Raw genomic sequence first — 15,570 nt, 5'->3', positions numbered from 1 at the left:
TTTCAGTCCACCCCCTGACCCTTGGGGTAGCTCATTTGCAACAGGAACCAGCTGGGTGTCCCCACCCCCCAGTACTAAGGATTGAACCCAGAATATGCTAGGCAAACACTCTTCCACTGGGTATATCCCATCTCTTTTTGTTTTTTGAGACAGTATTGCTAAGTTGCCCAGGCTGGCCTCAAACTTGCAATCCTCCTGTGTCAGCCTCTTAAATAGCTGGAACTATAGGCATACACCACCATACCAGCTCAATTGTATGTTTAAATAATGCTTTCAGTATTCATTGACAGTGCTAAAAGAGACATAACCAGACAAATTCCAAAGCAAACAACATGTTGCCACCTTAGGAAGTGTAGAGCTTGCCTGAGTCATTTGGCCTTATATCCAACAAACGGTCCAGAGCTACACAATTATATAATATACTATTTGGGCCAAAAATTTGATGCTGATTTGTTAAGAGATAAGAGCCATGCCTTCTCAATTGTTCCCCCCAGGATAGCTGGTTATGGTCAGACCTCTGCTTCAGAGGAGCATATTCAAGAAAAAAGTCCTTGTGCAAAGTAATAAAAGCCTGTATCCCTTACACCTGCATGGAAGCTCTGATGCTGGTACTAAAGATCACAGCTGAAAAGTTCAACAGTGCCCTTTGGGTTTTGAGTCACTACAAAATGTCTCCTAGTTACTTCCAAAGTGTGTAGTATTATATATCCAGGTGGGAAGCAAGAAGAGCCTACCTTTCACATATGAAGCACCTAGAGTTCTAACCTGTGATCACTGACCTTGTCAATGCTACATTTTCTATCCACTTCTCATTTATTTTTCCCTGGAGTTAGCATACTGCCAGCATGCTATTAGTTGGACTCAACTGGAGGTCTAAAGTAGAAGTATTTGGTTGAGAGTTTTGTGCCACTTTTCAACCTGATGTTTTGTAACCCTGATGTTGGGTACACTGGAAGTCTAGATAAGAGTGTTTCTTTTCACTTGAGAAGGTAAAGAGAGTTTTATATAATGTAATTAATAAGAACAGAATTATAAAAGGCCAGGCAAATGAGGACCAGATAACAGTAATTTCTGTGGTGTACCTTGGAGTAGACATCTGGAAGGTACTCTGCAGGCAAATAGGTTGAGGATGACAAATTCAGTATTGTCATAGCTTTGTATTATGTCATTGAGTGAGTGCAGAGTTTGTTAATGTCTGTAAGAAAGGTGAAGTGAGTTATTTACATTCCAACCACCCTTGCACCTTCTTTGTTCAGGCACGTTTATGCCCAAGTCCATCAATATCTTCTGCAGTGTTCATATGGTCTGTCCTTTTCCTCTGGAACAGAAACTTTAACATGAAACCAGGAGTTGTCATTTTTTCACCAAAAGTGTCCTCCAGATTCAAGGTGCTCTGTGGATATAAGGACTACAGGAAAAATCTCCCACTTTTAAAATAAGCATACAACAAAGATTTAGAGCTCTTTGGAGCTAGCAAGTGCCATCAGGAAAGCAGGAGAGAATCCAAATGTATATTCATTCATTCATTTGTAATATGAAAGCCACAACAACCTTTTAGGCATCTATTGAAAGTACAAAAGTACTTTACAAAAGTACAAAAGAGGAAAGAAACTTTGAGGTATAATCTTCCATTTCTGCTCCTTGACTTCTGAGTCTAAAGAACTTCACCAAGATTGAAGGACCTATATGAGGTATAAGCAGTTGTTCAAAGTTTAAAGAGTGGAGGAATCCCAGACCAGTCATTGTTGAAGGAGTTGGTGGAGCCATCTTTCAGAATACTATTCTGAAATGTCTCCATCTTAATGGTATGTATATTGTCTGCACATGCAAGAGGCACAGCAATTTCACATCCAAAAAAGGTATATATCATTCATCAGCTTGAGGAAGTGAAATACCCACAAACTTAACAAATGCTTTCAGAGTCTCTTTGGTGGAGACTTATACACATACTTACATTTCTAGTGTGAAAGAGCCAAACAGAGTTATTCAGGTTTGAAATGAAGCTGCTGATTACCCTTGCTTGAATCTATTCTTATATAAGAAATGCAGTCTCTTTCTCTAGTAGGGGTGAAACATTGTCATACAGTGTTGTCAGGCCTTATAAATATGGTGGGTTTTGTTAACATACATGGCCAATAGATATAGAAGGTACCAGCAGAGGTCACAGTAAATATTTTCAGCTGATATATGGACCTACTTGTTTGGGATTTAAATAACCAGTATTTTCTTGCCAGTTAATGTAGTCTGATAAAGGAATAACTAGAGTTCACACAAAAAAAGTCCACATGCAGCTGAGTACAGTGACATATACCTGTAATCCCAGAAACTCAGGAGGTTGATGCAGGAGGATCACAAGTCTGCGACCAGCCTAAGCAATTTAGTGAGACCCTGTCTCAAAATAAAAATAAAATGTTGGGGATGTGGCTCAGTGGTAACACATCCCTGGGTTCAATCCCTAATACTGCACCAAAAAAAAAAAAAAAAGTCCAGAAGCTTTTACAGTGATTATGATTCAGTCTTTCAACTATAAGTAATACTGAACCCAAATCCCAGTAGAGGAACCAGTTTTCCAGAGCTCTTTCAATAAGGATCTATTGTTTTTTAGAATAATAGATACTTAGTCCTGCATTTCTAGCAGTCTCATAAATTTTCAAGGCTCTTCTCCTTTCCAGCATGATGATCTGAGGAGTATGTTTCATGACCTCTTAGAGGGGAAACCAGGAACTCAGCCCCGTCCTTACTCCATTTAGAAGAACTCAGATTTAGAAACAAAGAAGCCTGGCATAAAGAGTTAAATCAAATCATAAAGTAGAGCTAATGACCATGAGTATTCCTGTCTCTGATCCCATATTAAGAATCCAGATGATACAACATACTTTCTTTGGCTCTATTCTTTGCATCCTTACAGGGTTTGTGGGAATGAAGCTTAATAATTCTCCTGTGGACCTTCTCTATCTAATCATCTAATGATTCCATCTCTCCTAGCAATTGCTAGAGCCTATAAACTATTTGATAATCTGTCTCATATGTCTCTTTATTTATTTATTTATTTTCTTTTTAACATTTTTATTGGTTCTTTTTCATTATACTCAACAATAGAATTCAGTTTGATATAATTGTACAACCATGGAATATATTTTATTTCTAGGTAGGACCCTATTCTTATGGATGTGCATGATGGTAGTATTCACTATGGTGTATTCCTATAAGTACACAGAAAAATTACACATTCATTCCACTTTCTTTCCTTTCCTATCCCCCTTCCTTCCCTTTATTTCCCTTTGTATAATCTACTGAATAGCTGTTCTTCCCCTCTTCCCCATTATTGTGGGTAGCTTCCACATATCAGTGAAAATATTCAACCTTTGGCTTTTTATTTTTTTTTTTTAATATGACAGCCAAATACCAAGCTTTAACCAGACCAAAGTGGAGCAAGATGAGAAAAGATTTAGGGTAGCATGTGAACTCATGAATAACAGGGTACCTGGTAAAATGAATTGAGACATTAGAAAATTATTGTGTCTCTTTTTTAAAAAAGAGAGAGAGAGAGAGAGAGAGAAATTTTTTTAATATTTACTTATTTATTTTTTTAGTTTTCGGCGGACACAACATCTTTGTTTGTATGTGGTGCTGAGGATCGAACCTGGGCCGTACGCATGCCAGGCGAGCGCACTACCGCTTGAGCCACATCCCCAGCCCACATAAGTCTCTTTTTCATAGTCTCAATGGGCCTTTTCAAGTTTTGGGATAGAACCACATTCCCACATTGTAAAATTAGGCAACCCCTCAATTTCTGTCTTGTCATTCTTTCTGTTTATGAGCAATACAACATTTATTGATGTGAAGAAGACATCACCAGAACTGTAGTCAATCTATCCTCTTCTTAGTTCCTTCTTTCATTTGAAGCAGAAACCTGTACCACTTATTAGGCTCTCTCTTTCCATTTCCTGCCCTATGACAAAACATGAATGATCTAAAAGAACTATTTCATTTATATTTTTTTGTTGTTGTTGTTTAGTTGTAGATGGATACAATACCTTTATTTTATTTATTTATTTTTATTGGTGGTAAGGATTGAACCCAGTGCCTCACATGTGCTACACAAGCACTCTACCACTGAGCTACAACCCCAGCTCCGAACTATTTCATTTCTAACAGTATTTTCCAGGTGAAGAAATAAAATCAAAGTCATTGTCCATTTAGAAAGACCTGCTCTGAATCAGTTATTCAACATTCTCTGTGCTAACATCATGTTGTCCAGTCTGGTCCTCTCAGAACCTGGGTTGTCTTATAATCATACTAACACACCTAGTTGTCTCAGGATAGCTACATCCTCTGTAGATCTATTTCAGATTACATTCCAAGAGACTCAGGGAAATCACCCCAGTGGGATATGGAATATCATTGTTACCATGCATCCAGACCAGAAACAGAGTGGCAACATATGCCGCAGTACTATTAGTCAACCTAGACTGCTCATTGTTTAACAGGGTCTTGCTTTAAAAGCTGATGAATTTCCTCCTGCTGTTGATCATACTCGGGCTCCTCTGTGCCAGGCTTCACAGAAACTGGCTTCATATCTAAAGTGATAAGTTACCTCATATATTATAACAAAGAGTGGAGTTTCCCCTGTATTCCCTCCTAACAGGGCATCTGTTACCCTTTTTAGTTCACCCTTCTCCTCAGGACTCATGAAAGTCTTCAAGCTGATTAAGAAGTGGGATAGACTACCCTAAGATACCATCTCACTTCAGTAAGATTGGCAGCCATTAGGAAGTCAAGCAACAATAAGTGCTGGAGAGGATGTGGGGAAAAGGGCACTCTTGTTCATTGCTGGTGGGACTGCAAATTGGTGCAGCCAATTTGGAAAGCAGTATGGAGATTTCTTGGAAAGCTGGGAATGGAACCACCATTTGATCCAGCTATTCCCCTTCTCTGCATTTAAAAATGATAAAATCATAGAATTTGGAGGGAAATGGATGGCATTAGAGCAGATTATGCTAAGTGAAGCTAGTCAATCTTTAAAAAACAAATACCAAATGACTCCTCTGATATAAGGGGAGGAAACAAGGACAGGGTAGGGACGAAGAGCTTGAGACGAAGATTTTCATTAACAGGGTTGAGAGGTGGGAGGGAAAGGAAACGAGAAGGGGAATCGCATGGAAATGGAAGGCGATCCTCAGGGTTATACAAAATGACATATAAGAGGAAAGGAGGGGTAAGACAAGATAATTCAAATGGAAGAAGTGATTTACAGTAGAAGGGGTAGAGAGAGAAAAGGGGAGGGGAGGGGAGGGGAGGGGGGATAGTAGAGAATAATACAGACAGCAGAATACATCAGACACTAGAAAGGCAATATGTCAATCAATGGAAGGGTAACTGATGTGATACAGCAATCTGTATACGGGATAAAATTGGGAGTTCATAACTCATTTGAATCAAACTGTGAAATATGATGTATGAGGAACTATGTAATGTTTTGAATGACCAACAATAAAAAAAAAAGAGGTAAAAAAAAAAAAAATAAAAAAAAAAAAAATAAAATAAAATAAAACTATACTAATAAAAAAAAAAATAAATAAATAAATAAATAAAGTAGCAGGCTGCAAATGCCAGCAGATAGCACATTGTCATTTAAGAGGAACAAAAAGTAGCAACATTATCTACTACATAATACAAATTAAATGGAAGATCACAGCTATTTTAAAGGCTTGCCTAAAAGTATAATAAATTTAACTTTAGTAGAAAAAAAAAAAAAAAAAAAGAAGTGGGATAGAACCAAATTTCAAACCACTAATCAGCATCTTTAGTTTATCATGTTTCTGCCATCTTCAGGCATTGCTACTGAGATCATTCTAACTCTGCCAAGTGAATTAATCTCTGCCTCTAAGGAAAAATTCTTCCACCCCTGTTTGCTACCTTTCTAGAAAGCCATGACATCAGAAATGACATTTCTATTGGACACCAGACATTATGGATTTTATCTTGTTTGGGATGTTGGATGTTTTTAAATTCCTATAAATATTCTTGAGCTTTTTAAACTGAGAAACAGTTAAGTTACTTGGGAAAAGATTGATCCTTTCATATCTTGTATTTAAAATTTGTTAGGCTGAACTAGAACATTACTCAGTCTAGGATAATTATCCCCTGCCACTGAAGCAAGATCCTTCTGAGTAACTAATGCCTATGAATCTTGAGGCTTACCATTCAGGTTGTAGGAACAGCAATATTACCAGTCTGTGTGTACATCTCGCACTGTCACCTATAAACCTTTCACATTGTTTTTTTTCCCCCGACCTCTAGCGGGTTCCTTACATGTGTACTGATCTTCCTCATTTGAATACTCAAGAAATCCTTCTGCAGATCTCCAGAGTTCTCTCTTTGCAGAATAGACAGCTCTCTTCTTTCCAGAATAGACTCCCCTTTCCTCCCAAGACTCCCCTTAGTCAGTCTGCCAGCCTCCTTCTGGATTCTCTCTCTCTGCGTTGCATGTGGAACCTATCCCAAGGCAATGTTCGGGGGCAATTATAGGGCTTACTGATTTTTTTCAGCTTTGTTATGTGATATCCATTTCTTGCAAACTATTGTTTCATGTTTTTTTCTGCTTGTGAATTTTTCATAAGAGTAAATCTAGTCCTGTTAGTTTATATTTGTCAGAAATATAAGTGTAATGTATAGGATTTAATTTCAGTTAAAAACTAATTTCAAGAGAGAATGTGAGAACTTTTAAACATATTGAATAAAGTAGTGGATTTTACTTTTATTTATTTAGCTACCAGGGATTGAACAGGGAGGGGCGCTTAATAACTGAGCCACATCCCCAGCCCTTTTTAAATTTTTTTATTTTGAGACAAGGTCTCACTAAATTGCTTAGGGCCTCACTAAGATGCTGAAACTGGCCTCGAACTTGGAATTCTCCTGCCTCAGCATCTGGAGTTGCTGGAATTATAGGCATGCACCACTATACCTGGCTGGATTTATATTTTTAAAGGAATTCCTATAAATTATTTTTATGTGATGGAAAAAAACATGAAACAGAAGTTCACAAAGCAGAAATAATATCAATAAACCTATGAAAAAATATTCAGCCTTACTAATGATCAGAAATAATGTGACTGAGATTTTCACCTCCTAGATATTGGCAAAGACAAGAAATATTGACAGCATCCAGTTTCATTGAGGGTGTAGGCAGACAGATGTTCTCATCTGGTATGAGTATATTTTGATCCAGACAGTATAAAGGGCATTTTGACAATATATGTTTAAAACTCTGAAAAGTATGTATCTTAACACTCAATGAGTTTTTCCCCTACATATTTATCCCAAGGAAATAAATCAGAAAAGAAAAGAAAAACAGAAATGCAGATACAAGATCATTCATCAAAATAGAATTGCTAATAATGGTGAAAAATTGAGACCTATTAATGTCTATCAGTAGAAGATTGGCTATTTAAATTATGATGTAACCCATTGAATACTCTGTAGCTATTAAAATTTATATTGACACAGCAAGGTGTTTATAGAGTATTATTCAGTAAAACAGGTAGATTAGACTATTCTTTGACAAGATGCCCTCTTTTTAGCTATATAGGCTTAAGGACAGAGAATTTCTGGAAGTTTTATACTAAACTGTCACTCATGATTGTTTCTGTGAAATAGGGCTTTTATTAATTTTCCAATAATGGAAAAATAATATATAAAATGAGAATCTGGAGAGTATTATTAGGTCATCTAGAAAAGGTCATTTAAATATTTATGCATATAATTTCTTTTTTTTTTCAAGCTTTTATTTTTTTTTATTTTTATTGTTGGTCGTTCAAAACATTACATAGTTCTTAATACATCAAGCATATAATTTCATAAATAATAAAATTTAATTACAATATTGGTTTGACTTGGAATAACTGATTTTCATAACACATTTTGTTTTTGTAGGACTAGAAGAAATTGCAAAAGAAAGAGAAAAACTTAAAAAGGCAGAAAGTATCCAAATCAAAGAAGAAATGTTTGAGACTTCTGGGGATACTTTAAATTGTTCAAATACAGATCACTGTGAGCAAAAGGAAGATCTTAAAGAAAAAGATAACACAAATCTGTTTCTTCAGAAACCTGGCTCTTTTTCCAAATTAAGCAAGCTTTTGGAAGTAGCTAAGATGCCTCCTGAGTCAGACATTGTGACCTCCAAACCAAATGTTAGTGCAAATGGGTGCACACTGTCTTATCAAAATAGTGGAAAACATTCAGTGAGCAGCATTCCATCAACAGCATCACAAAGCAACATGGAGAAGACAGACTCTAATCTGTTTAACACTGGTTCAGGTGGTCCAGGGAAATTCTATAGTCCTCTACCCAATGACCAATTGTTAAAAACACTGACTGAAAAGAATAGACAATGGTTTAGCCTTTTGCCAAGAACGCCTTGTGATGATACTTCACTTACCCATGCCGATACGTCAACTTCTTTAGTGACTCCTCAGTCTCAGCCACCATCCAAGTCACCTTCACCTGCCCCAGCTCCTCTTCTTGGATCATCTTCTCAGAATCCTGTTGGCCTAAATCCATTTGCTGTTTCACCTCTTCAGGTTAGTACCACTAACTGAAACTCATTGTAATATTGCTTTCTTTAATCTTTGACCCCATAAAGATTTCACTTAAGGGGAATCAGTTGAGTAGTCTGTCATATAGTCTGTCACAGCCTGAAAACTGAAGCAAATCAGAATTTCTGTCCCAAGCTTTATTAGAACTACCAGTTTCTAACCTGTGTTTAAGTCCACTTTATTACTTTTTAACTTATTGTTACAGTGTATCTAAAAGCAAAATAAGAACATGGAATTTAATCTTGCTGTTTCTAATGTATTTAGTTTTCTTCCACCTGTGATAATGAAAGTATTTTTTTTCAAAATTGAAAAATAATTTCAGATTCTAGACATTTTCCATAAGTTCTTAATCTACTTTAAAATGTTTTGTTTTTACAGATGAAAAGTGGAGTGTCTATGATGGGACTTCAGTTTTGTGGGTGGTCCACTGGTGTGCTTACTTCCAATATTCCATTTACATCACCTTTACCTACTCTGGGATCAGGGTTGGGATTATCTGAAGGAAATGGTAATTCATTCTTGACTTCCAATGTTGCTTCAAGTAAAAGTGAATCTCCAGTACCTCAGAATGAAAAGGTCTCATCAACTCAACCTGCAGCTGTTGAAGTAGCAAAACCAGTAGATTTTCCTAGTCCAAAACCTATTCCAGAAGGTAGGTACATTAAGATAACTTATAGCCACTTACTGTATTTTATTATTTTGGATTCTTATAACTGAATCTCTTGTGAGTTTATATGTAGTTAATAAATCTTTAGATTTGTTTTGTGCCATTATTTCCTATTCAAAATATTTGTAAAAGATCTACATATTTTGACGTAGAAATGCAGTTTGGTTGGTGGAGGATTATTGACCCGGAGGACCTGAAAACTTTGCTCAAGGTGCTACATCTCAGAGGAATCAGAGAAAAGGCATTACAAAAACAAATTCAGAAACACTTGGATTATATTACTCAAGCATGTATCAAGAACAAGGATGGTATGTGCCTAAAAGACTTCTGCTTTCTTGTATAGTTATGACAGTTAATTCTTTTATCCTAAAACATTTTGATATGTCTTAATTCTATTATTGCTAGTTTTTTCAATGTTGTTCAACAGTAACTATTTACATTTCTTAAATAAATATTTATTATAATTTTTAGCACCTGAACAGTATTGTCTCTTAGAAAAAGTGTTTCTCCTTTTTTAGAGTAAACTGCCTGCTTATGATTGTTAAGTTAGATGTACATGATTTTATTCACTTTCTGATCACTGAGGAGAGGAAAATAAAGTGGATTTTAAAATGAATTTCTTTTCAAATGTAGTTGCTATTATTGAATTAAATGAAAATGAAGAAAGCCAGGTAACACGAGATATTGTGGAAAACTGGTCAGTAGAAGAACAAGCAATGGAAATGGACTTGAGTATCCTTCAACAGGTAGAAGATCTAGAAAGGAGAGTTGCATCAGCAAGTTTGCAAGTGAAGGTAAAATTGACTTGGTATAAAATCTGTTTTTTAGGCTAATGGAAGGTAACTAATATTTATTATATGCCTAATATATGCCAGTTACTGTACTAAATGTTTTCACTTTATCTCATTTAATTCTTAAAATAGTCCTGAGTTAATTTTACCCATCTTACAGGTAAGGAACCAGGCTCAGAGTAAGTAACCTGCCAACGGTCATATAAGTAAGTGGCTAAATGTGGATTCAAACTAAATCTGTTTAACCCAGAGCCTACATGCTTTTTACTAGATCTTATCACCCCCTTAATGGTATTCAGGTATTATTTGTGGTATGGAGTTCTTTACCTCAAGCAAAATTCATTGTTTTCCCCATGATAAATGTAGTGTTCTAAAATAAATCTCATCAAATTCCTACTGTAGTATTTCATATAGGATCAGGATACAAATGTCTTATATGTCAGCCTTTTACTCTATGTAGTTTAAAATGGGTATTACCATGTCATAGGCCATGATCAGAAGTGATTAGGCAGAAAGAAAGCTTTACTTTTGTGCAAGAATTTTTGGTCTTGCAAACAGGGATGGAAAGGTTACTTGAATTGATAATAAGGTGTTGTTATCTGTACGAGTAAATGGATAATGAATAAACATGAAAAGCAGAGACATCTGCGGTTTCACAAAATTTAGTCTCTCTAATTTTACTTAATTTCATATTTTATTCAGATTGAGAAATTTGTGGCCTAATACTATCATAATAATTAAAATTTTGTTTCATAATTAGTTTTAAGGACCTTCAAAAAATATAGTTTTCAAGAGATAAAAAAATATCCCTTTCTTGCCACAAACATAGTTATCAATGTTGGGAAGCTAAATTTATCATTTGCTTAAATTATCATGCTAGCAAACTATATGTCTCCTCCTCCTGATACTATAACACAATATAAAAATGCCTCATTCATCTGGCATCTTCAACAAATGAACTCTTCCTCAAAGTTAATTTTCTGCAGAAATGAAAATTATTCCATTTAGTGCCATAATTTTTAACATGTTTGTTGAATCTCTTAGGTTATACATTTTACTGCCTTCTTAAATTGAGAATAATTAGTGTAATTTAAATTATCTTGGTGACAGGATCATTAGTATGAAGACCAATTATTAGATAATGATTCCCTCAGGAAAGGTGAAAAGGTTTTGCCATTAAACTAAATGTGGTGTACAGGACCTTACTTTCTAAGCTATCATATCTGCTTCTCTGTTTTTGTTCTCTCTTGTGGTCAGTTACTACTTACTAGTTAAAATGTTTCCTGTTTTCCTCCAGCTTTTTTTCCATCTAATTTGCCAATTCTAATTGACCATCAGTTGGGAAAGCATATCATTAAACTTTTTTAAATTATGTTTGTTCAGAGGGTAGTCCTGAAACATTTTCCTAATGACATACTCAGATTTTGATGCATGGACTTCTTCACATTGCTGGCTGCTTAAATGTTATTAAAGTGGGATTTGCTGTTTAAGTAAGATGTCTTAACATCCTAACAATAAGGACTTCTGAATTATTTTGTATTATTCTAAGAATTGAATTGTAATTATAGTAGTCTTAAAAAGTCTAAGAATACAAGTGATGAAGACGGTGATGAAGTTAACCACAAAACATTGTTTTAACATCTGTAGAGAATTTCATATTTTTTTCTTAAAAATTAGTTATATAAAGCCAGGTGTGATGACACATGCCTGAAATCCCAGCAGCTCAGGAGGCTATGACAGGACGATTGTGAGTTCAAAGCCAGCCTCAGCAAAAGTGAGGTGCTAAGCAACTCAGTGAGACCCCATCTCTAAATAAAATACAAAATCGGGCTGGGGTTGTGGCTTAGTGGTCGAGTGCCGAGTGCCCCTGAGTTAAATCCCCAGTAACCCCCCACCCGCTTTGCAAAAAAAAAAAAAAAATAGTTATATGTTTAGCCTGGGGAACTAGTCATTGCAATGGCACAGGTGGTTAAGCAAGTGGCCTTGGTCTACTTAGGTGCATTCATGTCTACAAATATTTTTATATTGTAGAAATATCTGTGAGTCCTAGTCCTAGATCTGTGTTGAGTATAGAAAATGTCTAATTACTTCCATTTCTCTAAAGACCACCCTTTAGTCTCTTTTAAGTCATTTCTTTTATAAGCTAATTAATTCCTTCAGTCATTTGTCCTATGGAATAGTTTCCAGGTTCATGTTTCTCTTTTGAATGGCACCAGTATCAATATCCACTTAAAATATTGTATTCATAAATGTATGCAGAGATGTCTAAATGCATGCATGGGAATTTTATTTTCCTTCAGCTGGCATTACACTTCTATTAATGCTATCTGAATTTGTACCACCCTTTTAGCCTCCACATCATACTTTACTTAATAGGCACTGTAACAAAAACCTCTGAGCCTCTTTCAGAATACTTTCAGTGACTTCTGTCACATGTGGTATTTTTATGATTAGTTGCTTAAACTTCAAAGCTGCAATTTGAATTTATCATGATTATATTTTTTATTAATTTCATTTGAGTATACTTTTTAGCATATGAATATTTTTATTCATTAACAGTATTAAAATTTTTGCTTATGTGTCTCACAATAGATGGGTTGGGGGTTGGGGGGTTGAGGGAGGAGTAGAGGTTCACAGGATTGGGGTAGAGGGATGGGGAAGAAGGAAGGAGGAATAGGAATGGGAAAGACAGTAGAATGAATCAGACATAACTTTACTGTGTTCATATATGAATACATGACCAGTGTAACTCCACATCATGTACAACCACAGAATGGGAAGTTATACTCCATGTATGTATGCTATGTTAAAATACATTCTACTGTCATTGATAACAAAAGAACAAATAAATAAATAAATAAAATTCCTGCATATTTTCACAGTACCTGAAGGTCTATAGGAACCAACTAAGTTATTCATAAACAAGAGAAATCAAATGTAGAACCTTTAGGAAGTGGCACTAAGGACCTTTTCTGAAATGACAAGGTCTGTTAATTACCAAATTTTTTGGATATAGTTTTCAACCATCTAGGCTTTTCTAATGCTAGTCTTTTTTTGTCAGTTGCCTTGCAGACATCAAGATATACTATGTTTGCATGGTGTTCTCTATTTAATAATTTCATATCTCTTTCAGAATGTGGGAAGGAAGTTCATTGGACATGAACTATACCTAATGCACTCATGTGTATCATACATAATTCCATCCTTGGTGAGCACTGTACCACTGAGACACACCTGGGCTCCATCCTTTCCTGAATATAAATATCCTATTGAGAAAAAGGGAGAGGCTTAATCCTAATATATAGGATAAAATAATTATCTCTAAAGAGATTTAATTTAAAAGTTTTTTTCTGTTTTTCATTTAACATGCATTTGTTAAATATCAATTTCATATCAGACAGAAGACAACACAAAACTGAATAAAATGTGGTTAGGGTTAACATTACCTAACTTCTGAGGATTTCTTACCCTCAGAAAGCTTGTATTTAAGAGGAAGGTAAGATATATATACATATTGCAGAATCTATTATTAACTTCTAATCATAGAGAAGTACAGAGTAATGCCTGAATTTAAAAAATAAAGACTTCTGATGGAGATATGGAAGAGTTCAGGGAAGATTTCATGTAGAAATTGAGTTAAGGTTTTGTCAGAGACTGGAGAATATGTACTAAGAAATGGAACCAGCATGAGAGAGCACCAGCATCAGGAAATGTATCATATTTGTGAAGCAAGGAATCATGAAATTTGACTGCAGCACAGGATGTGTGAATGGGGAAAAAAAAAAAAAAAAGGTAGATTGAGGTACTTCAATGCCCTGATAAGATTCAAGACTTTGGGGCTGGGGTTTCAGCTCAGTGGTAGAGCACTTGTCTAGCACATGTGAGGCACTGGGTTCAATCCTCAGCACCACATAAAAAAAAATGTATTGTGTCCATCTACAACTAAAAATATTTTTTTAAAAAAAGATCTGAGACTTTGTTAAAAAGTGGGGAATCTTTGAGATTTTCATTCAGAAGATCACTGTAAGTAAACTAAGTTATAAGAGCATTCATTTATTCAATCAATATCTATGTTTTATTTGCCTTCACTATACTAGAGATAAATGAATAAAAACAGGCATAGTCCCTGCCTTCGGGAATTTTAAGGTAGAAAGAAATTATTCAATAGTAATGCTACTATAAAATTGACCTGAGGAGACTGAGGAGCATCATGTGGTCCTATGTGAGCATGTAATGGGGTCTTACTTCCAGAAGGATGTCAGGGAAGAATTCCCCTCACGGGATTTTCATGTTAAAGCAAATTTTTGAAAGCTGCGGATGAGTACATTAAAAACTAGTTGAAAAGAAAAAACAGGGTAAAGCTATAATGACAAAGGTTTATGCAAAGCCCCTGCAACTAAAGGAAAATGGTGAGTATAAGGACCTGCATAGAAGAGTAGTGGATAGTAGGAAAACAGAAAGCAAAGTTCACAGACCACTGAGACATTTCCATCTAAGTAGGCCCATGAAATTAATAAGCATATTTGTCTAAAATCTTTTGGAATACTTTGCTGATTTTTATTATACCTTTCATAATATCAAAAGTAGATAAATTTTCTTTTTTAATTTTTCTTTTTTCTTGTCCTTTTTTCTTTTCTTTTAGTTTTTTAATTTTTTTGTTCTTGTTTTAACCTAGCATTAGGAAACCTGAGGTTAAAAACTTTTAGTAAAGATCCCTGATATCTGCCGGTGTCTGCTGCTGTATTTTTAATAAAGGTAATTCACCCATCAGGCATTTTTAAGAAGAAACCATAATGACATTATTTTCTTGATATGTAGGGTTGGATGTGTCCAGAGCCTGCATCAGAAAGGGAGGACTTGGTATATTTTGAACATAAATCATTTACTAAATTGTGCAAGGAGCATGATGGAGAACTTACTGGAGAAGAAGAAAACAGTGTAAATGCACTAGAACGGAAGAGTGACAACCCCCTAGATATAGCTGTAACCAGGCTGGCTGATTTGGAGCGGAACATTGAAAGAAGGTATCTGAAGAGCCCCTTAAGTACCACCATTCAGATCAAACTGGATAATGTGGGCACAGTTACTGTCCCTGCTCCTGCACCATCCATTAGTGGTGATGGTGACGGGTAGGTTATTGAGATTAACTTGAAAAATTATTGTGCTTCTTTGCTAAATGGAGCCTATTTTCTATTGCCTGTTATCTATGTATCTTCTTGTATGTCTGTGGTCCATATGGATCATGCTATTTGCATGGTGCTTTGTAAAAACATTTTTTTTTTTGTTATGTGCATTGATAATCCTGCAAAGTGATCTTACATTTACCTGGTTGTGACTAAGCTTTAAGGCACGTAGCCACAGTCTGTGCACTACATCAAATTTAGTTGCTTAAACTTTATACTTATTGGCTGTTACATGTTTTTGTCATTGCTTGGCTTTCAGTGTGATGATTGTTTCACATTCAGTGATCATAAATGTGGATATGACCTACTTAATTTTTCTATATTTCAATGCA

General features: G+C 35.4%; 1 protein-coding gene across 7 annotated transcripts in view; it reads left to right on the top strand.

Annotated features, from left to right (window-relative positions):
• Baz2b (bromodomain adjacent to zinc finger domain 2B) overlaps positions 1-15,570 on the top strand; it is a 274,260-nt gene that overhangs the window by 245,212 nt on the left and 13,478 nt on the right. For 5 of the 7 annotated variants that reach the window (XM_077802641.1, XM_077802640.1, XM_077802630.1 and 2 more), the window contains 5 exons: positions 7,936-8,582; positions 8,976-9,249; positions 9,417-9,572; positions 9,898-10,058; positions 14,874-15,184. In XM_077802641.1, the coding sequence (XP_077658767.1) occupies positions 7,936-8,582; positions 8,976-9,249; positions 9,417-9,572; positions 9,898-10,058; positions 14,874-15,184 (1,549 nt within the window). The remainder of the gene's footprint in view (positions 1-7,935; positions 8,583-8,975; positions 9,250-9,416; positions 9,573-9,897; positions 10,059-14,873; positions 15,185-15,570) is intronic. The other 2 variants (XM_077802648.1, XM_077802643.1) reach the window with 1 other exon arrangement.

This window comes from Urocitellus parryii, chromosome 1 (genome assembly GCF_045843805.1).
Source record: "Urocitellus parryii isolate mUroPar1 chromosome 1, mUroPar1.hap1, whole genome shotgun sequence".
Lineage (NCBI taxonomy): Eukaryota > Metazoa > Chordata > Mammalia > Rodentia > Sciuridae > Urocitellus > Urocitellus parryii.
The sequence above is the reverse complement of the archived record's forward strand: the minus strand, read 5'-3'. Positions and strand labels throughout refer to the sequence as shown.